Source organism: Vicugna pacos, chromosome 21 (assembly GCF_048564905.1).
Source record: "Vicugna pacos chromosome 21, VicPac4, whole genome shotgun sequence".
Lineage (NCBI taxonomy): Eukaryota > Metazoa > Chordata > Mammalia > Artiodactyla > Camelidae > Vicugna > Vicugna pacos.
In genome coordinates, this window is record NC_133007.1 from 16885564 (window position 1) to 16912573 (window position 27010).

Here is a 27010-nt window from a genome sequence, read left to right on the forward strand (position 1 = left end):
AAGGTTTCCTTGAGATAATTATAAAAGGAGTGTATACATATATCACCTCCTTAAAAATCTCAGTGATTGTTCTCTCACGTTTTTTTCTTTAAGTTTCCCACAGATAGGAAATACAGAACTACTTAGGCATATATGGTTGATGAAATTAAGAGTACATGCTTGTGTCAAGTAGTGAGATACTAGTATGAGAAAAATTTAAAGTAGCCAGGGTCACTTCCATAAGCCACATACAGACATTTCACTATTTTAAAGTTGCACATTTTGTCATAGGCTGCCGTCTCTATCTCTATGCAGTAAATCACTAGTTTTGTTATGGATTTTAAGATTGTGCACTATTAGAGAAATATGCTCAAGATATATTAAATAAATCAACAAGGCTGAAAGAAGGTAAGATTTTAAAAAACAGAAACAAACACTTAGAGATTAACACATCACCAATTTAAGAAGTCTTCCAGAACCAAAAATTTTACTCACATGGAGACCATAAAAATTCCACACACTGGTTCCATTTTCAAGTTCCCATAAAAATGGTAACAGGCTCCTTGTAAATCACAAAGCACTATAAACGCAAGACTGATTGATTTCTGGTGTCCCTGATACAAAGCCTATTCCAGTGGCCTATAGGTATACTATTTAAGTGCTCCGGCTCTGCCTCTTGGGGGAGGTGGTGGCATAAAGGTATGGAATCCAAAGTATGGTGTGGTGAAAAGAACAGATTCTGTTATCTGAGACAACAGGACTCTGTTTATCTGAGACACAGCTCAGATAAACAGAGATTTAAGATGTAAAGGCAGGTGTGTTTTTTTTGTTGTTGTTGTTTGTTTGTTTTAAATAAGGTGCTGAGGCTCCACTGGGAGGTAAGGGGTATAAGAAAATAGATTTTACATTGAAATCATTCTTGTAAAACTTTAAAGATGTAATCTGGGCTGAAAGTAAACAAGAGTGGAACAGATACATACACACACACTCTTTCTCTCTCTCTCTCAGACTTAAATATGAAGACAGTATGGGGAGATGGTGGTGTTAGGAGCTAAAACCAAATGTGTGCCTGAGAAAACAGGAACATCCAAAGGAACAACTGGGGACATTAAAAGGCTGGGGGAGAAGATAAATTATCTAAGATTAACATAAGATATATATAGTTTGAGAAACCCTAATAAAACATCTAAGAAAAGTGATCAAGAAGGAATGTACAAATGACAGAGGCCAGAGCTAAAGACTCTATAAGGTTGTCACTAGACCAGTATTACTGAGGTAACCTTCAGAGGTCTTGTATCCAACACCTCCTTATTTTATTGGTAAAGAAACAAGGATTAAGGAATCTTAAATGAATTGCTCAAGATGTCATAGCTGGTTAGTGGAAGAACTAAGACAAGGAATGGGTCCCTTGATTCTGCCGAACTCTCTCACTGAGAAGTGACAGTTGAAATTAGGAGAATTGAAATGCTTATTAATTAAAAATGGATATATGTATAGATCTTCCTCAACAAATGATGGGGTCATTCTGATACACCCTTCCTAAATTGAAAATATCATTAGTCAAACATGCATTTAATACACCTACCTTACAGAAAACATATCATAGCTTAGCCTGACCTACCTTAAACATGCTTAGAATACTTACTTATTAGGCTACAGTTGGGTAAAATCATCTAACACAAAGCCTGTTCTATAATGAAGTGTTTAATATCTCACATAATTTATTAAATGACATACTGAAAGTGGAAAGCCAAATGCCTGTACAGGTGCAGAATGGTTGTAGGTATATCAGTTGTTTCCCCTCCTGACTGCGTGGCGGACTGGGAGCTGTGGCTGCTGCTGCCGCCGCTGCATTATGAGAGAGCAACACCACATACTGCTAGCCTGGGAGACGACCAAAATTCAAAGTTCGAAGTATGGTTTCTACTGAATGCGTATTGTTTTTTTGCACCACCGTAAAGCTGAAAAATTCCAAGTTCGAATCATCGTTAGGTTGGAGACTGTCTATAGAGAAGGTTGAAGGTAAGAGGGAACCTACATTAGGAGATGTAAAGACAAAGAGCATCAGAGGAAGCAGTTAGAAAAGTAGGAAAAAAATCCTTCCAGACCAGCGTGCCTCAGGAGCCAGGGAAGGGAAAGCTGCAAGGATGGAGCAGTGCAGTACTATGGCCAAGTGACACAGAAAAGATGAGGACAAGAGTACGGAGAAAGAAGGAAGAAATTAATCCCAAGAGAACAGAGGAAAGGTATTAATAAAGGTAAGAACAAAAATTAATGAAGCAAGGAAAAAAATACATAATGGAAAAATCAACTTGGTTCTTTCAAAAGAAATGTATAACTTACAAACTTCTGGCAAGATAAAACAAGAAAATAAAAGAGAAGGAGCAAATAATTCAAGGATACCAGGGAGGGCATAATAAAAAATGTCACAGAAACTAAAAAGAGGATATTGTGAACTAATAAAATCAAAACTTAGAAATAGCAAACTCTCTAGAAACTATAAGTTATCAAGACTGACTCAAAGAGAAAAAAGCAAAATACAGAGTCCTACAGCACTTAAAGAAATACAACAGATAAAAATCTTCCCAAAGAGAAAATGAAAAGCCCAGACAATTTTACTCTGCTTGCTTCTGAAAATCAAAGGAAAAAATAATTCTAATCCCACACAGTTTTTCCAGAGTGGAGTTAAAAGAGGGAAACATTTCCTAATTTATTTTATGAGGCCAGCATAACCTTGACACCAAAACCTGACAAAGGTAAGTAAGAAAAAGAAAAGAGTAAGCAAAAAACACAAGCTATCCTTACTCATAAATATCTATGGAAATATCCTAGATAATAATAGCAAAAATAGTCTAGTAAGGTAGACCGCTGTGTCTAAAACGGATTTATTCCAGGGATGCAACGTCAGTTTGGGACTAAAAGAAATTCAAATAATATGATTCACACATTCATTGAAGGAAAAAAATCGTATCATTGCAAATCATCACAAAGGATGCAGAAAAACCCTTACATAAAATTCAATATCCATTTATGATAAAATTCTAGGTGTAGGAATAGAAAGAAACTTCTCTAACTTGACAAAGAGTCAAATTAAACGCACTCCCTTTAAGACTAAGAATAGGATAATGGTGCCAGCTGCTGGAAGGTTTAGCCAGAAGAACAAGGCAAGAAAAAGGTAAGCTGGAAAAAAGAAACTAAACTTTTTTCTTAGAAACTCTGATTATGGATATAGAATATCCCAAGGAATATAACAATCTAGTATCAGAATAAGAGAGTTTAATGAAGTTGCAGCACACAAAATCTATTTAAAAACTGCCTTTGTTATACACCAAGTGAAAAAAATTTAAAACAATTTTATCGACAACACTTTGAAAATATAAAGTTCTGGGAATAAATCTCTGAAACTATATTAAATCCTATACATGGAAAATTATAAAACTTTATATTTAAAGAAATAAAGAAGATACAAATAAATGCTCATTTATTGGAAGAGAACATTGTAAAGAAGTCAGTTCTTCCCAGATTGATCTATGAATTCAAAGCAAGTTCATATCAAAATCTCAACAAGTTATTTTCTTTCTCTCTCTCTCTTTTTTCATTCTCTTTCTTGGGGCAGGGTGTGTATAATTGACGGGCTGATTCTAAAATTTAAATGAAAAGGCAAAGAGCTAATATGCTCTTTAAAATGACAAAGTAGAGGGACTTGCACAATCAAGATACTGACTCATCACAGAGCAGTAATGATTAGGCAACACGATATTGTGTGCAGGGAAGGATAAACAAACATGCCGGAATAGAGTCTGGAAACAGAGCCACACATATTTTTGGTCACTTGGAATGAGACAGATCAGTGAGGAAAGGATGCAGTTTTCAATAGATGGATAACTAGGTAACACTTTAGGGGAAAAAAAGAAATTACTTTAGATCAATTCACACCATACCAAAAAGAAAGAAAGAAAAAGAAACAAAAAGAATGTTTCAGGAGGACTAAAGACCTAAATGTGAAGTACAAAATTCTTACAGTTTTAGAAGAAGACATCATGAGAGAATGCCATCATAGCCTTGGGAAAAGGAAGGACTTCCTTATCATGACCCCAAAATTGAAAAGACATACAATTAAATATTTTAAAATTAAAAGCTTTGTTCATCAAATGACTATATAAAATGTATGAAAGGGAGAAAGTATCTGCAGTACATACAAACAACAAAGAGTTAACATTCAGAACACATAAAGAATTCCTATTAAAAAAAACCTATAGAAAAAAAAAACAACAGGCAAAAGAAATGAATAGGAATTTCACAAAAGAAGAAACATAAATGGCCCACAAACATAAGAAAAGACGTTCAATTGCCTTGGAAACTAGAGAAATACCAATTAAAATTCCAATGAAATACCATTTTATGCCCATTAGATTGGCTAAAATTACAAAGTTGGTTAATGTCAAGATTTGGCTAGACTGTGAAATTCTCATCTGTTGTTGGTAGCAGTATAAACCAGTACTAAAGCTCTGGAAAGCTGGCTGGTGGTACTGAGTGACACTGGAACAAGCTCAGAAGTTACACTATTAAGTAGACTCTAGAGACTTTTTCACACATATGCATCAAGAGGTAAGTACAAAATTATTTATAACAGTAATGTTTGTAACAGCAAAAGCCTAAAAATAACCAAAATGTCCATCAATAATAGAATGCATAGAAATACTATGATACATTCATATAATGAGATTCTATATCCAGTGAAAATGAATTATAGATATATGTGCTAACTTGGATTAATCTCAAAAACATAATGTTGAGCAAAAGAAACCAGTCACAGAATATATACATAGGATGATTCAATTTATATAATGGAAACAGGTAAATCTAAGTAATGTATTATTTGAGGCTAATATATATATAGATGAAAAAAAGTGAAAGAAAAGCAGTGTGACCATCAGCACTAAATTCAGGATGATGGTTACCTTTGCGGTAGAAGAATGAAATATGATCAGAGTGAATCTACCGTGGCCTTCTGGGACATGGTAACTATTTTCTGGCCAGAGTGGTAGACATATAAGTGCTTAAACCATACACACATGTTTACGTACAAGTTTTTTACTACTACTGCCTTTATATTAAAAGAAAAAAATCAACAATGACAAAAAAAGTTCCAATAAAATTTTAGGGATATATACAGATAGCAAGAAGCAAAGAGAAAAGCAGGTGGTAATGAAGCCAAGGTGGTGAGTGAGGCCAGTCTATTTCAGTAAGTTCAGCAGTGGTGGGAGCGAGAGCGAATGGTAGTTCAAAGGGGTAGACGGGGTGCAAGGAATGGTTTATAGGCTGATAAAACCTAAGTCTACTGAAAGATTGAGAGGAAAGATTCTACAGGAAAAGATACACTGAAGATGTAAGAACAAGAGGTGGTTAAAAGATGGGGCAGGTACCTGAAGGATATGAGAAGAGACAGATTTAAGAGTGAGAAGTAGGGTGGGATGCGTATAGATCAGTGGTAGAACACAGGCTTGCCATGCATAAGGTCTTGGGTTCAATCCCCAGGACCTCCATTTAAAAAAGATTGAGAAGTAGAGGATTACAGTAGTACAAAAGAAGGGTATTTCTTTCTTAGACGCAAAAGAAAAGGAGAAGGTAGTGAAAACAGAAAAAAAGTAAAGTGATGAAGAAGGAGGTGGTGGGACTCAAATCAGATAGCTGCAACTTTCTCAGTAATCAAAAGATAGTCATTTTTGATAACAAAAACAGCAAAACAAGTAAGATAGAAAAAAGTCTGGACAAGAGAAAAGGTTTGGGAATATATAATGAAGAATGTGACAGGGAATCATTAGAGGTAAATCCAAGAACTCCAGTTACCATGAAGGCCCAGCTGAGAGATGGCTGAAATTTACATGGAGTTTAAGAACTGGCAAGTCCTCATCTCCCAGGAAGTTGTTTCTTCCTTCATAGCCAACAGTCAAAGATGAAATATGCAAAGGTTTTCTCTCTCAACAAACAATTCATGTGTCCCAGATCTGCACACATTTCAGGCTTTTAAACCCCTTTCAGTGCCCAGCTCAAATGCTACTTTCCTTTGTGTTTCCTAGCTCTCTAATCCAAAAGCAGTGATCTACAGCTTCTATTTACTACTGCAACACATCTGATACTTCTTCAGCATTTTAGAGGAAGGAGGAAAAGAGAGAAAACTGAACTACAATACAGACAACAATACTTAGGAATCTCAAACATACTGTGCTAAGTGAAAGAAACTAGACTGAAAGGCTAATCTGTATGTTCCATTTACATGACATTTTGGAAAAGGCAAAACTGAAAGGGACTATTAAAAGGAATTAATAAGCCTCCTTGATTTACAAATGAGAAAAACAAAAAAATATACAGAACCACTTCCACTGAAATAACGGAGCTGGACAGTAATTGAGCCCAGACTGAAATCTACACCGTCCTGACTCTCTTCCCATTTCTCTTTCTACTCTACCATCAAGCGACCAAGGAGTGCAACTCAACACTGACTTAATGAAGAATATTAACTAAGTGACTAACCAATAATACTCGACAAGATCAGGCTCATAAAGAGATGGCAGATGACGAGGTTGTAAGAACTTTGAACCTGTGGTTTCTACCTCACAGCTTGTTACTTCAGCTATATTACTTCACAATTTAAAAAAATTGTATATGGCTCAAAATCAAATTTTATAGTTCATGAAAAATAATACTCAATTAAGTAAAGACAATTTTTGGCAAAAAAAAAGTCTCCAAAACACATCAAACACATCAAATGTTAATAGCAGATATATTTAAAAAAATTTTTAAATAGATACATTAATGAATATTTTTCAAATTCTCTACCATGAGTATTAAATTTTTGTTCAATTTCACTTTTCTTAAAATAAACTTCCTTTCAATTTATCCTTCAATGTTGTCTCCAAAGCAATCAACCTTCAAAGTGATCTGTCTCTTAAAAACAACTGACTTCTGTTGTTTAAATTCTGTCTAGGAGTGCCTTTGTATTTTTGGTAGGGGGAGGACAGTCTTCTCATTTGTCCTAATCCTACTGTCATTTCTCCATAAATGAGAATGGAAATCTACACCCCAGGAACGTTAATTTTAAAATGTATAGATGGGGGAGGAAAACACAACAGACCAGGGAAAGAAGGATGGAGTTATGAAGAGAGGGGTGAGGTTGGGAAGGAGGAGTCAGAGAGAAGGCTAAGGTGATATCCTCACAATGGGACCAAATGCAGATCCCTTCCACTATCTTTATCTCTGAAAGTCCAAGTTATTATTCAACATCCAGCCTGGAGTCTATTTTCTTTAGAAGGACTTTAAGGGTCAACCTAACTATAAATAATCTTTCTCAAATTGTAACTCCTATGCAACCTAGTTTTAAAGTAAGGATATTTAAGCCTTACTTAAGAGGTAATGTTAACATTTTCTGAACAGATCAACTCTTTGAGGCCTTAAAATAAAAACTCACAGTAATATTACATTTTAATTATCTCTTCAGGATCTAGTTATATCTAAAGGAAACCATGATACTTGAAAAAGAAAAAAAAAATCTTTTTTTCTAGAGTGAGTGGCCTCAGATTTTTTTGCTAAATGCATGAGTTTGAGAGATAGAACACAAACAAGAAAAAGGTATTGCCAGTGCCCTCAAGCACAGCAAGGCAGAGTACAGCATTTGCTCTAAGAAAGGTACAAAGTGCTTTGAGAGTTCCAGTGTGGCTAAGAGGGAGAAAGGACATTTTAAAGGGGACCCAGGGTTATAGAATGAGGCCTGAACCACCAAGGTTTAGTGAAAATCTAACGGTTTGAATGTAAACATATTTTATTACTACCCATTGCTCATCTCATTATTATAAGACACTCTGACTATAATATAGAGGGAAATGTACAAAGACACTGTTGGGAAAAAAAGGGAAGGGTTCAATTTCTAATACTATTTCCTAAGGAAACATGAATGCAGATTTGCCACTTTAAAAGTATATTATTCAAAAAAGTATATCATTCAATCCATTCGTAGGGCTGCAACTGGAAAAAAAAAAAGAAAATAACAACTATTAACTAAGATGTGGAGAAACTGGAATCCTTGTGCATTGATTATGGAAATGTAAAATGGTTCAGCTGCTGTGGAAGAGTTCGGTGGTTCTTCAAAAAGGTAAACATAGAATTACTAATGACCCATCATGTCCACTGCTAGGTATATACACCAAAGAACATCATAATAACAAAAAAGTAGAAACAACCCAAATGTCCATCAACAGATGCCTGGATAAACAAATTGTGGTCTACCCATACAGTGGGATACTATTCAGCCATAAAAAGGAATGAAGTACCGATGCATTCTACAACATAGATGAACCTAGAAAACATGATGCTAAGTGAAGGAAGCCAGTCACAAAAGGTCACATACTACATGATTCCATGATTCCATTTATACAAAATGTACAGAATAGGTAAAAATCCATAGAGACAGAGCAGACTGATGGTTGCCAGGGGCTGGGGGAAGGAGAAAATGGAGAGCAATTGCTTAATGGGTATAAGGTTTCCTTCTGGGGTGATGAAAACATTTCAAACTAGATAGAAGTGGTGGTTGCACAACATTGTGAATGTACTAAATTTCACTGAATTGTTCACTTTTAATGATTAATTTTATGTTACATCATTTCACCTCAGTTAAACAAAACTAAAACTGAAAAACAAATGAACAAACAAACAAAACCAAATCTCACTGCCCTATCAGTCCACCTGCCTAAAGCAGCCACCTCACCTGTCTAATCGGCCACTTACACTCTGCTACAGACCAAGGAACAAGAGAGTCACCTCTCGTGGAATTGGGAAAGAAAATAAGAATAACAATTTCTTAAATGAGGGATTCTGGAACATGGGGTTTGTGAAAGCTATTTTTCATCACTAAGTACCTATATTTTGGATAATACCTACTATATTTCTCTCTGTAATGAAAATTACATTATATACTACTGCTTCAATTAAACTTATACAATAAAGAAAAAAAGGTATGTATTACACAGATTTCTATTTGTCAGTAAATTCAAGGCAGTCGAAGTGAAATTTAACAATAGGCTGAATTTCAGATAACCAGGAAATAATAGTAATATCTGTGCCGGTCACTACATTACCTTGATAAGTAAGCACAAATTCCAAATGAAATTCACAGAAAGTCAGGCAACCGTGGGGTAGAGTACAAATAAGGGCTAAAAGATCTTCAAGGAAAACTTAACTTCTACTCGTGTGTGTGTGCGTGTGTGCACGCGCGCGCGTGTGTGTACAGGTGGTTTCTTCTAAGTGAGTCACCATAAAATGGAAGGAATCTGGATAACAGAAATCCAGAAAAAGCATCAATTATGGCTATAGAAAAATTCTACATTACTACACAAGATGTATAATCAGAACTGACGTTACAGATCATCCATGGGATGGATGATTATTACATATCTGCTAAAAATTTCCACTGCTATTGTAACGGTAAATGTTTTTTTAATGTAGATGACTGCACATCAGTGATGCATGATAAGATTTCTATAAATGGTTAATGTTTGTTAAGTCTCTCTGGATGAAAGGTTCTACTAAAACAGATTCTTATTAGTTTTATTCTTAATTGTAGAAAAATGAGCAACTTGTGACCTGCCAGTGATTGAGACCAAGTCTTTTTCACGTAACCTAAAACATGTCACGAAACAAGAATACTCTGAGGGTCAAGAAAACCAGAAAGTCCTTATCCTAAGATTCTAATATCACAGTAACGTTTTTGTTGACAAAAATCTACCAAACATTTGCTCTGTTCCATCTTTCTCCTGCCTCATAATCTAGTTAGATGCTCCTTATACGCCTTTACTTTTAAGACGCAAGTCAGGTAAAGGGTGGCAGTTTCCTGCCTTCTTTGGAAACACAAAGAAATGCCTGAAAAACTGCAGTAAAACTCCTTATCCTCTGATTTTATCTGATGTCAGGGTTCCAGGCTTGAATTACGACCCTTTGCTACCAATCCTCCTTGTTTATTTATCTGGATGAACTATCTACTCCCAGACTTCTTTATGGCATTCTATTCCCTGGTTTCATTCTCCCAGTATCACAAGGACATTCCTAATTGCCTGTGCGCATAACCCTAACTACAGTGCTTTCTTACCCTCCTTCCTACCTAAAAACTTATTATCTATACCCATTATATATAATTTATCCTTAACTCTTTCACTCTCCCAGTTCTCTGCCTTAAAAACAAGGTGGGGGGAGGGACTCTTCTCCGCTAAGCTACTTCACCTTACCAGTGCTCTGAAACCTTAACACCTCCTTCCTCATCAGGAATCTTCATTCCTGAATCAACCCTCCTTTCCCACTCCTCTCCTTAGCATATAAAGAGACTTGACCTCCTCTCCTGTTCTTTCCTTCTTTTTATTTAATAGAGCATCTATAATTATCAAACACTTAATGAGTCACACATCTACTTGCTTTCAACGTACACATCAATTCCACACAATGGATTACTACTATTTATCTCCATATTATAGCTAAGAGAACTGAGGCACAGAAGGAAGTGATGTGCTCAAGGTAACACAACTAGTGAAAGAGCCAGGATCTGAATCCAGATGGCTTGGTTCTGGGGCCTGAGCTCCATGCCTTTCATGGAGTGCCCATTAAAAGAGCTGCCTACATTTATCCTCCCCCTGCCTCAGCTATTTACTTCTCTATCCACAGCAACTTCTCTCTCTCTACCACTTACCTAAATCTTTTAAAAAGTCCCTAGAAACTACAAACTGTCAAATCCAAAGGTCACATTTGGAGCTTCCTATGTCTCCACCTCTCTGCAGGACTTGATTACGTTGAACACAAACTCCATGAACTCTGCTGTCTGGTTCACTTTTGATCTCCATGGTTGCTCGGTCTTAGTTTACTTAAGAACTGTCCAATGGAAATTTCTATGAAGATGGAAATGTTTTATATATGTGCTATCCAATGCAGTAGCCACTAACCTACTGAGCAACAGAAGTGTGTCTAACATGACTAAATTTTTAACTTAATTTCATTTTAACCAGCCATGTGCAGCCTCTGGCCAGCCTACTGGATACTGCAGGGCTACTTCATGGCTCCTCTGTCCGCCCTTTTCATGTTGTAGAAGAGCTTTGCCCTTGGTCCTCTTTTTGGCTTTTCCACTCTCTTCCCAGCAGTATTTCCCTGCTGAGTACTTCCATACCTATTTAAGCAGCCAGATTTCTTTCCTTAGGAACAAAACTCTATCTTCAACTGCTCACTTCTTCACCTGCAAGTACCACAAGGCACCCAAATGCAACATCTTCAGAACTAAAAGTATCACCTGTCAAGTCTACTCTGGGCTCAGGCAGTCCCTACTCTGATAACGGCGATACATCTATCCTGGTCCCAAGCCAAATACAGGTATTCATTTTTGATAACTCCCTTTCCTTTTTACCCTTTTTCACTCCCTCTCAATCTCTTCTCTTCCTCCTACAAATGCTCATTAAATCTGACCCCTGGCTTCCACTGTCACTGCTCTAAGCCAGAATGCTATATAATGGATCTAATTTAAAGAGTAATGGAGTCTAGTTTTTTTTTTTTTTTGCTTCAAGCAAGATGTAAAGTATAACATGGATGGAAAAATATTTTATACTTGTTAGAAAAAAACACAAAAAAGTGACATGACAGGATACTAAATTGCCTGGTAAGGAAGAAAATTATAGACAATCTCATAATCTGTATCTAAAGCAGCCTTTTAGAAACAAATGCTCTTATAACTAGTCCAAATTCTATTGGTAATGAATACAAACAAAATGGACATTACCTTTAATATTCTAATTTTTCTTATTAGGTTATCACTTGGTGAAAAGGTCAATTGACCATTCACTCATTTAACAAAAGTTTAACCTTAATTCAAATGTCACTTAGTATTCTCACAGGTTCAGTAATTATGGCCCTCAGCCCCATAAACCCAAACAACAACAGCAACAAATTCCCCATGTGCACCAAAGGGCAGGGCCAGGGCCAGTACTCAAAATGTAGTGGTCAGAATCTCTCAGAAGCCATGTACTTAAACTGCATTTATTAAACCAAACACTAGAGAAGATCCATCTTTCCTACAGGTGTATCCTTTTTTGCTTCTAGACCACCAAGAACAGAGCAATAAATCCTCCATCGTGCTCCTGAGGGACTCTAGAAGTGCTCTGGCCCTTTTCAATGACCCGTGGAACCACCCACTATTTAAAACATCACTACAAAGGCAGGCAAAGAAAAATCAGTATCAGTATTTCCTCTGTGAGGCTTATAAGAGCACTTTGGCCAGTGCAGAATGCAGTCCACAAGGTACAACATGCACGAAATTTAAAATAATAGTAATGATAATAAAAACAGTAAGAATATAATCAATAGTCCTTGGATACACATAAGTTCAAAAGGAAAATAGCTCTGTGGAGTCTGAAACCTGCAGCTGCTCCACGCTGTTTCAATGAGAACTTTATGTGAGGCCTGTTCCTCAGTGAATTTCTAAGGCTTCATCTGAAAACACTGGTATTTTATCTGGAAATGTTTTCCAAAACTAGCACTGGTTCAAGACATCAAGATTCTTCAATTATTAAGAAGAACAGCAGACATACTAACTGGTGGCCTGGTCTTTCAGGATCCTTTGTTTTCACCTAGGAGAAAATGATGTCTGATCATGTGCTTACGAACATTACTTCCTAACATCAGCCGTGGCACTAGGAAGTCCCAAGAACGAATACATCACTGGTTGCTAAGAACTTCTGACAATATTTTTGGAATGCCATTTCATAAATGTATACTAGGTTACATTAATAAATTTCTCTGGCCTTTACAGTTGCCAAAAAGATTTGATATTATCCTAGGAAAAATAATAATCTGAATGAAAAATCAATTGAACAAGAACAGGATAGGGAGCCTTTGCTCTACGATAATTCAGGTAAAAAAAGATTTTCAGTTAATGGACCACAAACTCAGTGAATCAACAGGTTAAAATCGAGTCCTCCTAAAACTGAGTCCTCATTGGTTATAAGGTTAGTCAATTGCTTTAAAATCAAATGTTTTAATATTTCAAAACAGTAAAATATTATTAGAAAAAATTTTGTATTTTAAAAATTTAATCTGATGTCATTTTCACCTTCATTAATTTTAAAAAATAATTCTAATAAGTAAATTTTCAATAATAATAATAACCAACAGTAATGGCAGTGGCTGCACTCAAGTCTGAAGAACTGTAATACTGTCTAATTCTGAGGATGGCTAAATGATAAAGGATCAAGAAATCTTTTGATGATGGAAAAAATCTGAAGGAATTAGAGTACTTTAGTGCAGATTTCTTCCTCCCATTTAAGCTTTTACTGTTTCTTCAGTCTTGGACATATACCGCCAGCTACCATCACATGTAAATCCTAACCAGCTTCAAGGTCCAGTTTAAGTTCTACGTTCTTCAAAACCTTCCCAGATCCTCCCAGCTAGAAATGATTTCTTCCCTACTGAATTCTCATGGACTCATGTAATACTTCTTATGAAAATTCTATTATATTTTTATACATGTTTTCTTTGTAAGTTTCTTGAGAACAAATAAATATTTTATTCAACTTTAGCGATCCTACTGAGTATAGTACAGTATCTTGCACACTGGAGACAAAACCAAAGAAACGCACAGGTCAGAGGATTAGAGGGTGGCTCTGCTCACTTTTGCAGATATGTCTGTAGATACGTGTGACATTCACCAAGTGACTGAACAGCTAAGCCTCAATTCCTTGATCTATGAGAAGAGAAAAATCATGCCTCATATGGTTGTTATAAATCTTTATAAAGATTAAATGAGATAAGCTATACAAGTGCTTAACACATCTAGTAAATACTTAATGACAGCCACTATATTACAGTATAAATTATTACTTTATAATAAATTTTACTTTATAATAAATTACTTCATAATAAATCACTTTATAATAAATGTCAAATACATGAAGAAGACTTAGAATAGGGCAATGACTTCCAGAAGAGCTTTCGTTGTTTGAAAGACAAGGAAAAGCATTTTAATCTGTGTTACTCCTAAGGGCAGAATTCAAAAGGATATAGATAACGGTTGCACAGCAAGAGAACAGAATGTATCAAAAACTAACTTCCCTCTCAGTGGATGAGTCCAGGCACAGGGCAGATGACCATTTGTCAAGAACACTGAACAAAGAAGCCTGCCCTTTGATTAAAAAGTGAGCAAGGCTTTAAAATTTGTCCAGTTTTTTCACATTAAAAATGCTTTGGTTTTTCCTACTGATGTTTCTAAAACTTCACACAACTTCTTTACTTTTCCAATTGTCATATTCAATACAGTTGATCAGATTTAATTTAGGATAAAGTACTGTGGTAGGCAGAACAACAGCCACACAAAGATGTCCACATCTTAATCCCAGAAGCTGTAAATAGTTACCTTACATGGTAAAAAGCATTTTGCAGATTGGATCAAGTCAAAGTTCTTGAGATGGAGGGATTATCCTCAATTATCTGGGTGGATGGACCCAGTGTGATCACAGTGGTCTTTGTAAGAGAAACAGGGAGGCAGGAGAGTCAGAGAAGATGTGATGGTAGAAGCAGGGGTCAGAGAAAGAGAGAGAAAGAGACAGACAGAGATTTAAAAAGACACTACACTTCTGGCTTTGAAGACGGCGGAAGAGACCATAAACCAAGAAATGTAAGTGACCTACAGAAGCTAGGAAAGGAAAGAAAATGCATTCTCCACAGCCCCCAGAAGGAACACAGCCCTTCCAAACCCTAACTTTAGGACCTCTGACTTCCAGAGCTGTAAGATAATTACTGTTGTTTTACCCAGCAATTTCACTACTAGTTGGATATAAGCCAAAGAACTGGGGACCAATGTTCACTGCAGCATTAATTCACAATGGCTGAAAGGTAGACATAACTCAAGTGTCCATCAACAGATGAATGGATAAACAAAACGTAGTACAAACAGACAACGGAATATTATTCAGCTATACATTGTACAACACAGATGAACTTGAAAACATGCTAAGTGAAATAAGTCAGACACAAAAAGGACGAATATTATATGATTCCACTTTAATATAAAGTATCTAGAATAGGCAAATTCAGAGGGCTAGGAGGAAGAAGAAATAGAGAGTTACTGTTTCCCCAAGAGGAAGCATCCTTGCCAGCATCTCTGTACAAAATGCTATGTTATAAGAAATATCATTACTACTCCCTCTTATCCAGATGGGCATTTTGTTGAGAGGATATTATTTTGGCAAAATAATTGAATCTCCCATTTTCTTCATTTCTGATCTCGGACTTCCTGAGCGAGGCTATGGGAAGGTCATATAACCTTGTTGGCTAGACAAATTACACACCTGTTTTCTTTCATTTGTGCCCAACCCTCAAGAAGCTTATTAATTCTTTTTATTTACTTATTTTAGTCAGTTCCTTAAAGGTAACTACGTTAAAATTCATCCACTCTATTCAAGCCCCCAAATCCATTTCATTCAAATCTTTGAGGCAGTGTGAAATAATGGAAGGCTCACGGTCTTTGCAGTCACAAGTTACTAAACAGTTCTGAATTTATTTCCCTTATCTGTAAGATAAGCATAACACAACTTACCTTATGAGAGTATTTTAACAATTATGATATAAAGTACACATAATGAAGCGGCTAGCCACACACCATGTAGTAAGAACTCAACAGATGAGAACCGTTGCCATTACTACTACTGTTACCCCCGCCTTCCTCTCAGATGACCACCTCAACTACTTTAATGAGAAATGAGAAAAATGGAACTAGATGTGAATTATTCCTCATTTTCCTTCTCCCTTCCACCTCAATTTTCTGTCATTGTTTAATCTTACCTTCTTCTCCCTAATATAAAAAAAGAGTGTATCTCCTCCATTTTCAGAGTTAGTCCTCCATTCTGTACTTTTGATCCTAACTCCTTCCCTAACCTAAGTCCCATCCATTGTTTTGCTTTAATTTCTTTCTCTCTGGTCGTTCCTTCCATCTGGCCTATGAACATACTCAAATTTCCTCAAAGAAATACCACTACGGCACTTTTATATCTCCCCTTGAATTACCATAATCTATCGTGAATCTGTCACCTGTGTATCTGTCTCATCTCTTAGCAGACTGCTAACTCCTCCAAGACTAAGGATATCTCATTTAATTGTTATAACATCTTTTAATAACACCAAGTGTGATATTTTACATATAGGACAGGCATAGACTGAATAAATAAATTAATAAACCTAAACGACAGATTTTCTGTGACCATATAAGGACTATTTGACAAAGGTGCACCATCAGATTTAGCTACTTACTCTGGCCAGAGAAAAGCAAAGAAGTAACATATCAACACAATCTTAAATAATTTTGTAACACCATTCCCTTAAAATGTGACAAATCAAAAATTATTTTTTCCTGAAATGTTGAAAATTGTTGTAATCTATATAACAGTATTCCAAATCCAGAAAATGTGAAACTTCCGTTTTATTATAAATCTGATTCTAAGGGTCCTTCCCACTGAAAATTTTACTTGTTATTCATAAACCAACAAAAACTAAGAACCTGTCTATTCTTTTTTTTTAAATGAAGTATAGTTGATTTACAATGTTGTTAGTTCTTTACAATTAAACAATGTGCAGGTTTGTTTATTATATTTTTAAATAAAAATCAGTAAGAATATAATTCTTTGAATAAACTGTAATTTTACATCTAATGTATCAAACATGGTAATTTAGTATGCAAACTGGGACTCAAATATATTTTTATACTCCTAAGCTAACAAACTGACATCAGTGGGAGTCACTAAGAATAGTGACAGATCTTTGACATTTGAGAAACTGACATGCAAAGTTTCAGTTATCCTCAAGTGAATGTAAAGGCCCACAACATGGAATAATTTGTAATTTTACAAAGGCAACAAATGTTTCAGTCAACAACAGAAGGTGAGTCACCATGCTCCAGAGTTAGGATGGCCGATCCATCCCATGTTCAATCCAGCTTCTATGTATTATTGCGTTACGGAAATACAGAATAAAAATTTTCCTTATTTGCAGGGAAAACAGAAAAATCAACCACTACTGCTGGTGACATAAAGAAGTCTAAGAAAGCACTAATTCTTAACCACAAAATCAGAGTTTCTAGAGACACTAAAATGTAAAATATCTCAATTCACACTGCTCAGCTCTATAGGGGGAATGAGTCTGCCAAGCACTCCACATTAAAACAGGGCAAGAAATTTATGAGACTGTTTCAGCAAATGTTCCAGCTAGAATTTATCTTATGTAGCTCTCCAAATGGTTTTAGAACTGAACATATACAAAGCATTGCTTAAATTTTCAGTTTTATTTTAATTACAGTTCATGGGGAAAACCATATGCAGGATGTAAACCCATATACTGAGTGTAATTCCTGATCTTGCCTTTATTTCCTGGCTAGTTTTGTGCCTCAATTTCTTATTCCTTAAAATAATACCTAACTGTCATAAGAACTCAAATTGAAATCAGGTAATGCATACAGTGCTTAAGATTTTAAAAAACACATCATCAGGCTTTTATTAAATGTAGGTGTTCCATAAATGGAAGCTACTGAAACTTCAGTGATGAATCCCCAAGGAGTCCAATGTAGTGGACATTTTCAGTGTTCTCTAACCATTCTGACTGTGTTTCTCTTCCCTTGGAAATACACGCCTCTTCTTTGAATCTGTTCTTTAGGCACAGTGTCCTGCTCACTCCTTTAGTGTCTTAATGGGATCAGCTGCCCTATTTCTCTGCAAACAAGCCTCACACCTAAGCTAGGCAGCCAAAGGATTGGCAAAGGGACTGGTGCTACAAAGGAATGCAAGATGGAGCCCAAACATGGGACAGAAAGGAGACTGGCTGACACTTCACACCGAATAGAATGCTGCCCTTCCCCTACGCAGGAGGTCTAAGAGCAGTCTACTTGGCTACCCTCAGTTACAGTAACTTGAGAGACATGTTAAATACAACATGAAGCCTCACAGCTCAGTTTCACATAAAGAGGCAGGTATGCTTTAGACATTAAAAGATCAACAAGTATCTTCAGTTATAGAACAATTTAGAATGAAAGATACGTAGGCAGGAAGATGCTGTACTAGTTCAACTCATTCACTTCAAATGAAAAGGTATTGTGGCCAGTAGGGGTGGAAAACAAAGACAGTTTCCAAGAGCAACTTTCATTCTTACTATCTCCCATAGTCAGGCATTTTAAAAATGGCAAGTCAAAAAGGCAACCTTCTTTGCTAATGAAAAACCTAGTCAAACTATTATCTTCTGGGTACCCCTGCCCATAATTCCCTTCTTCAGTGGTTGAGTATTTTAATTTACAACTTTACCAGAAACTGGGGAAGTCCCTGTACCATCTCTGGCAGATGATGAAGACACACAGTCAAATGTCAAGAGCACGGGCTGTGAAGACAATCTATCCTTCACAGACTTACCTTCCCCCATGGAGCCTCAGTTTCCTCATTTTTATGATATTAATTTTCTCCTGATAAAGAGTTTAATCGAATGTAAATTTTTAAAAAAATTACCAAATTAAAGGATGTATTAGAAACAGGTGTGTGTTTTTACCTACTTACAATATGATAACTTCAATACAATTTATATTGAACGTGGATAAGATTTCCTATTTTGACTAACACCTGTAACAAGTTTTTACCAAATGGCTACTGTGTAGTTGGCACTATGCTCAACACATTTCCTTTAATATTCACAATGACCGATGAAATTTATTATCCCCATTTTATAGGTGAACAAGTTAATCTCAAAAAGATTGGGGAAATTGCCTAAAGTCACATAGCTACTAAAAGGCAAATCCATAATTCATACTCAGAACTGACCCAAAGGACTGTTCTCTCAACTACTCTGTGGTTTCTCTGATACATGGTGGCAAAAAGATGAAGTAATCTGCAGAAGAAGTTAGATAATCTTAAATAAATGCAATCCCAGTTCCTGCAATACTAAGTTATATTTGACAACTCAAAACTCAAAGTTTTATTCACCAAGTTTGAGTCATAGTTAAATGGAAAGTTTCTTCTTTTAATTCTATTACACCTCATTAAAAAGCTGGATCTGAGAACGATCTCTTACCTGTGTTGCCATCTCCACTCTCCATAGATGGTTTACTGGGTTCTGACGGATTGTTCATTCTCGAGTCTGCAATAAATCAGAGGCGATTAAGGTTTTTTAAAAATTGGGGATGTGGTTAGGGAGGCAAAATTGTGGCAAAGGAAAGGGTTAAGAATATTGACTAACACTAGTCTTATAGTTCAAGGAAAAGACGGTGTCAGCACTAAAGCACTGCAAGTTTGTAAAAAAAAAAGCTCATCGGAAAGAAATTCAGGATTCCCTTAATCCTGAAGTGATGCACAAATAAACTGTCTTCCTGAAAACTTTTAAGATTTGTCCAAGAAAGATAACGGGAATCTAATCTGAAAAAAAATGATAATAGAGTATAACACAAAAAAGAATGAAAATGCTTCATAATATGAAGCATAAAGTATATTAAAGACAAAGCTGGGGTGGGGGGAAAGGAGGAAGCAACTCACAAAGTAAAATGTTACCCCCCTAATAAGTTTCTTTTTCTGTAAGTAATGATTTTCATTAATTATAACCTAAACAAGCCCCTGGTAATCTTGATAGCAGACTGTACAGTAACCCAATCTAACAGAATAAAAAAAAAGTCCAAGAAAAATATCTCCATACTTACTCCTCATCCCGCAAAACAAACTAAACATGTGTCAAAGTGAGACTGTATCAAATTCATATCTCAATCATAAACCATTACAAGAAGTGCACTACAAGGTATAACAGATACATCTAATAATTTCAAAACTGAATCACAACCACCCCCACTTAAAAATTATGCTGCCTTGACAGTCTAAGTGAGCCTGCTGATGTGAGTTTATGTTTTCCAGGGTGATGTTTAATGAAGGCTTTCACAGTAATACGTTTTCATCAATAGTAAGTATCCTGGAAGATGTAAGAAAAAAGACAAGAATAATCTGTTTTCCTTCTACCTCTTCAAAAGTAAAACTTTTTAAAAACTCGGTAAAAACTAAATACACATTTAATATATATCTTATTCTACTACTGTGAACTCAAACTTAGCAATATATATAATCAAAGAAGTTAACTATCAAGCAAGTTCTACCTTTCTCCCGCCAGGTTAAGAAACATTTGACTGTAATTATTAGTAGAGAAAAATACTTAAACTAGATTATGTATATGATTTTCTGACTGAAGAGCACATTTTATCATCTGCTTAAATGTTTAACTAGAAAATCAAAACAATTACTAGAAGTCTGAACCATGTTGTCCATAGCTGCTTTATCCACATGCATAAGTGATGAGGAAGAATCAGGAGTCCTCCCATAAGTTTCATTTCCAACCTGGAAGTTGTGTAATAGCTTTTCTAATATAGTTTTTGAAACAAATAGGCAATTCTATTATATCTCTGGTTTGTTCTTCAGATGTTGAAAGGGTTCAGATCTGTATGTCTGTGGTCATAAATGAGGGTAGTTCTAAAACTTCTTTCCCCTAGCTATCCAGAAGACTTTAAATATCATCTGAAAGCATACTAAGGTTTGAAAGGAACAGGTGTACAACAGTGAAAATCAGCTTTCTGAATGACTTGGCCAACAACTTATGAAAGTTAACAAAAATCACAACAAATGTAATAGAATATACCATTAAACATGAAGGCTTCTCAATGCCTCCTTTAGAATGTATTATAAAAGAAAGTGGGAAAAATGATGAACCAGTTAACATTCATAAAAAGGGTAACTATTTTTTCCACATATCATAAAAACAAAGCAGCAGGCATAATTCTTAACAATCATAAGCCTGACCTTGGTACAAGTCATATTCTGATTTCCACATCTGTAAATTAAAGATTATGTAGGTCACAGGTATTCTATGTGAATTTTCTAAGCAGTTTCTACTAAATTGTCAAGAACTTCAAAGACATTTAACAAAATTGCTTCACATACACAAAGATAAATAAATAAAACCAAATTCTGATTAAATGTACAACTGTACATTTAAAGAGTGTTTAAATGATATTTACTGTTAAAAGAACAGATAAAATTTCTAATTTTAAAATATAATGCTAAAAATATTTCAAAAAGGTACTTTCCTCTCCTTTCTTGAGTTCCCAACTTAGTAGATGTAAAAGAGTAAGTACAGTAAACTCTTTTCTGATATTTGAAGTTTTTTTTTTCTCTCTGGGCACACTGAACTGACTGCATGAGTCTAGTACATAGTCTACAAGTTACTCTTGGATTGAATTCTTGACATCAGTTTGTTATTGTAGTCATTCACCCCTTTAACAGTGGTTTTTATCATACTGTACAAAAATCACTACTACCTTGGGTTTAGGCCATGTCTTCTGCCTAAAAATTCAAACATTTTCAGAACCATCATTTTATTTTATCCTGAGTAACTGTGATGGTGATGGGGGCAGCCTCGATTTTTCAAGTGGAAAAAAAATGACATACAGGAAAAAAAATCATTTGCAAAGGTTTTAAAAAACTAAGATATCAAAGTCCTGGAGTTCATATCACCACCTGGAGAGGTGACCAGAGTAGAGAGGTTTCAACAATTTTGCATATAAACAGACAAATTCAACACAAAATATGGCCACCCCGAGTCACGTATGTTTAAAAACCAAAGTGCTTCAATCTATTTTAAATTTTAGTCACCAAAGACAGTTTATGCACTCAAGTCACACACACACCCCCTCCCCAAAATCTTATTCTATATGAAAAACTCCAAAAACAGGCTTTCTAGCATTAAAAATTGTTTCCTGAAGAACAGAAGTTGTTTTTTAAAAATAAAAAAGGCTAGTGTTAGCCCCAATTTAGAAACAGTTAATAGTTTCTGAAATCTGAAAATTGATCAACAGTCCTATTGCAGTAACCAACTGCCCTCCGCATTAGTATTTATGGGAATAATTCTGCACTACAGCTCCATCTTATTTTTCACTAGGCACTCTTGGTTTTTATAAAGACATTCACATTCAGTATGCAAAACATTTTTTATCAATATGTACATATTACTTAGGTATATTTTATACCTTGTTTCTGATCTAGACTGTTTTTAGAACTACATGAAATGCACCCAACAGAAATTTCCAAAAAGCAAAAATGTCCTCCATTCAAGATGAACTCTAAATCCACACTATTTACTGAAAATATCCTCTGAACCAGATGAGCTAGTGGTAGGGAGGGACCTACTGCAAATTCAGTCTTGCTTGTGCTTTGCAAATGCTTTCCTCCTTCCCGGCTCAATCCACTTCTCCCCCCTCCCCCGAGTTGGTTGCATATGCGATTAAGCATTTATGCATAGTCAACCCCACACATGCTATTTCCATATTAAAGCTTCTAAGAAAGAACTGTGCTGGTACCCACCTAGAACATAGTCACTGCAGTCCAGCATTGCTGTGAAATCTTCTACAGGTTCAGACAGTCCAAAGCAAGGAAGAAACAGGTAGCGTTTGGGGTGGGGGAAAGAAGGTACTACTATTTCTAACAAATCTACACTATAATCTTAAGAGAACAAGGGTGGGAGGTGGAAAGTGGATTAGCGGGAGAAGCAAAATACAACTTCAGTTACACCATAGCAATCTTCAACTGAATAAGGAAACTTCAGTTGCTCAGAGGAGTTTTAGTCTCTCCTACCAGCTAGGACTGACATTGTCAAGGCAACTGAAGCATGAAAAGTTCCCCTTTTTGTAATAAAATAGAAACAAAGATTGCAGCTGGCAGTTTCCATAATGAAGCTTAATCAGTATGCGCGTGATTAGGGCCTTATGCAAATCTCTCCTCGTTAGCACAGCAGCCAGCACTTTGAAGTCCACGAACAATTCATTTACAGAATACACTGAAAGCACCCCTGCATAATTTAAATCATTGCATAAATATTTATCAGTCCATTTGCATATTAATTGGCAGTGCATGAAGGGAAAAATTATCTCCTGAGTGCCAGCATAATAATTAGTAGGATAAAATGAGACTTCTTCCAATGGCCTGGCTTCTTGGACCTAACTTGAGATAGTACCAGGGGAAAAGGGAGGGACAGGAGACAGAATTCTGTTAAAATGCCACTGAAATGACACGTACAAATTAGAAACAACTCTACAGACTTAAGCACCTTTAATCTTATTCCTGCTGGCAACAATGACTTCAGTAATAAGAGGATTTGCAAAAAGCTTTCTACACAATCCAAATAATCCCAAGGAAACAATTAGCAAGGTAGAAGCAGAACACAGAGCTGTCAAGATGGTGCAAGTCTACTGATAGGGAATTTTCCAAATATTAACATACACTGTCAGGGGAAAGTCCTACTTTAAAACAAGGCACCAGTATAAATCTGGAAGCAGTGTAGGATCTATAAAATTATCTTCAAGAGTATGAAAATTCATTATCTACAAATCCTTTTATACCACCAAATTAACAAAATAGATTAGTTGAATGCCACATGTCACACAGTAGCCTTCCTCCATCAAAATCAAGCTAAAGTATAAGGCAGTTTATTTACAGTATCAATCATCAAAAAATGGGTTATGTAAATTGTGAGATTACTTAGCACTTTCAAGCAAACTTCACTTAATGGATATAAATCTACATATTTAGAATCCTTCCAAAGAATATATTTATTTTATTTAAAATGAATTTGCAAGGTTAAACATCAACGCAAATTTTTTTAGGCATTACCTTACGACAGCATTCCAGTGTAATCATCATAGATAGTTCAGGAGAAGATTTATAAAAATCCCATGAAGTAGGCATTATTACCCCCTTTTTAAAAAGAGGGAAACTGAGGCACAGAGAGTGAAAGGACTTTATCCAATGTCACACTAACAATTTGGGAGTCAGGATATAAAACCAGATTTTGCATTTAAAATCTGAGGTCTTGGCTACTATTAAAACTTATGGACAAGTTAGACATTTAGGGAACTGGTAGGCATGGGGTACTTGAATAGAGCAGCAGACTAAAACAGCTTATTTTCAGTGTAGTAAGGAAACCAATAATTAGTAGCAAAATTTTTGTGTTTAAAAGTCAAGTGTGTACGGGATACACAGAAGAGTGTACTAGATTTGAGGAGAGTTTTTGAGGGTATTATCCCATTAACAACTGCTTTTATTTTAGAACTAGTCTTCAAGCATGCCAAGTATCTGATTTTTAAAAATATGTATGTACCTTTTCCCAACATAAAGGATGAAATTAAATTTAACATGCATATGAGGAAATGAAAGACAAGATTTCTATAAGGGACCTTCAAAAAGGTTTCCTTGCAAATCAGTAACTTAGCTAGGAACAGAACCAAAACCCCTTCGTAACTTTTAGATCAGCACTCTATTTGTGTTGCTAGTATTTCTGTGTTTTACAGAACCCCAAATTCATGAGGAGAGGGCTTGGGGGAGAAATTCAACACTGCCATTTAGCACCTATGAGACTTTATGTTCTTATTTGAATCTTCCTTTTCTCACCTGTAAAACGCGACTGCCTTTTTCAGGAGGCTGCTGTGAGGATAAACGTGCTCACGCTTCTCAAGCTAGACCCTGGACCGGAGCATGAGGCAGCTGCGCCAGGGAAGGCATCAAGACACAGTTCAGATAAACATGGTACAGCCTTCAAGAAAGTCGACTTTATTTAACAATAATTCACAACACTTTGTATTAAAACAATCAAGAATATTTTATGGAACAGAATGCAAAATTCAAGTGAGTTTTTAAGGTGGAATATATTGGACTATACAACTTCTGTTTGGTGGGAAAATATGAGAAGTAATGATGAATGTGACTGGACTATAGTGGATATAAATAAATGTTTCTTTCCTTCTTCAGCCTTCATAAGATTTTACATGTATTGTCTGCATTTATCATAGAATCTGCAACTCACCAACTACCTTTTTGTACTGTATGCGGTAACACCTCTAAACTACCTTTCTTATGCCAATTTGGTCTTTCATACATCAGCTAAGGATGACCTGGAGCTACAGCCAAACAATCACTGCCAGCTAAGGACTGTTTGCTGGAAGGTATCTTGTTGGGCAGGACTTTGGTAGTATAATAATCCTCCTCCCTCTGAGGCCAAGAGAGTCCCACAGGGCCTCTGCACTGCAGGCTGACAGCTTACCAACTCACACAGGCTACTACCCAGAGCGGGACCCCGTTCCTCTCTACTACAAAACTCACCGTCTTTGATCCAGGAAGTGGGAAAGGGGCAAAAGGAGGAGGCAGTGCTGAGATGCAGCTATCCAGGGTGACAGGAAGCCTCATTTCACTCACACGGCAGACTCTGTCACAGGGAAAGGGCAAGAAAACTTCCTTTCTGCCACTCTTGAGCTAGGGACTTTGTGCATTCTGGAGCGCAGGCTTAAATACGAGAAGGTTTTCCAGGTTTCCACAGATGGACTGGGGGAGGGATGGCCACCACTCCTGCCCTGCAGTCCCTCACCTGCGGCACAGTTAGATGTGAAAGTGGGGGACAGACAGACAGCTTTTCCCACAAAGTCTCAAACATTCACTTCACTTGGTCCTCTATCTGAAATATCAGGTTAAAACTTAACCTAGAATACTCCTGTTAAAAGGAACATCTTCATCAAATTGTACATCTGAAATATGTATAGTTTACTGTACAGAAATTACACCACAATAAAGCTGTTCTTTTTAAAAAAACGAAAACCATTTCTCGGAGGTTTGTAGGATTGTTAGTCATTCACATTTCAGCATGGATTAACCCAAGTCAGCTGCTTGCCTTTAACACCTAGTTTAGGAGTTGATTAGTGAGGTAAAGGCTGCTTCCATTGGAAAAGAGGCCAATAAATTAATCTTATAAATGCTGCTTAGGTCACCTGGATTGGGAGGAGAGGGATGGGGGGCCCAGGATTCACTGAAAGTGGAACAGAATAGGAAATAGTAACACATGGAAGTATAAAAAGGAGATGAAAAGGTAAAGTTAAAGTTCATATATTTAAAAATTATGCCTAAAACTGAGTCTTTTCTCTAAAAGAAGAGAAGAAATGCTTTTTCAGGATCCAGAATTCATAACAAACACTATCTGTATTAGAATAACTTTTCACTCATGATCTTATGGGCTAGTCTAGGTCTTATTAGAAGCACAACTGAGAATAAATGATTTATAAACCAGTGTTTTAGAACACACTTTTTGTGTGTGAGTGAACTGAGGTTGGCCAGTACTCTATCTGCCTAAATCATCAAATTCCATATCAAGAGCCATTTGTACACATTCTGGACTCAATACTTGGTCCACTGGGTGGAAAAGTATGACTCAACAATTATTCCTTGGCACCTCCTTTCTGTCTCACGGTGGGATTTTTCACCTTATAGCTCCACAAGTTTCACTCCTAGGAAATCTCAATCACACACAAATTACCGTTTTTCATCTCTTTTCAAACTCTACCACTTCTTTCGTGTCCTCCTAGCTTGTTTCCAGAAAACATTTAATGGCACTGTTTTAGCAAATGCTCAGTAATAAAAATACTGGTATCTCAAGAGTTGTAAAGTACTCTTCCCAGACTTCAGACAATACTACAGAGCTACAGTAATCAAAACAGCATGGCATCAGTACAAAACAGACATATAGATCAATGGAACAGAATATAGAGCCCAGAAATAAATCCACAAACTTTTGGTCAATTAATCTTTGACAAAGGAGGCAAGAACATACAATGGAATAAAGACAGTCTCTTCAACAAATGGTGTTGGGAAAACTGGACAGTTGCATGTAAATCAATGAAGTTAAGAATACTCCCTCACACCATATACAAAAATAAACTCAAAATAGCTTAAAGACTTAAATATAAGATAAGACACTATAAATCTCTTAGAAGAAAATACAGGCAAATATTATCTGACATAAATCTCAGCAATGTTCTCCTAGGGCAATCTACCCGAGCAATAGAAATAAAAGCAAAAATAAACAAATGGGACCTAATTAGACTTATAAGCTTTTGCACAGCAAAGGAAACCATAAGCAA

At 36.1% G+C, this 27010-nt stretch overlaps 1 protein-coding gene across 3 annotated transcripts in view; it reads right to left on the bottom strand.

Moving 5' to 3' along the window:
• Positions 1–27010, bottom strand: part of POU2F1 (POU class 2 homeobox 1) — a 135931-nt gene that overhangs the window by 47279 nt on the left and 61642 nt on the right. For all 3 annotated transcript variants that reach the window (XM_006211083.4, XM_072946199.1, XM_031688718.2), the window contains exon 2: positions 19096–19161. In XM_006211083.4, coding sequence (XP_006211145.3) covers positions 19096–19161 — 66 coding nt within the window. The remainder of the gene's footprint in view (positions 1–19095; positions 19162–27010) is intronic.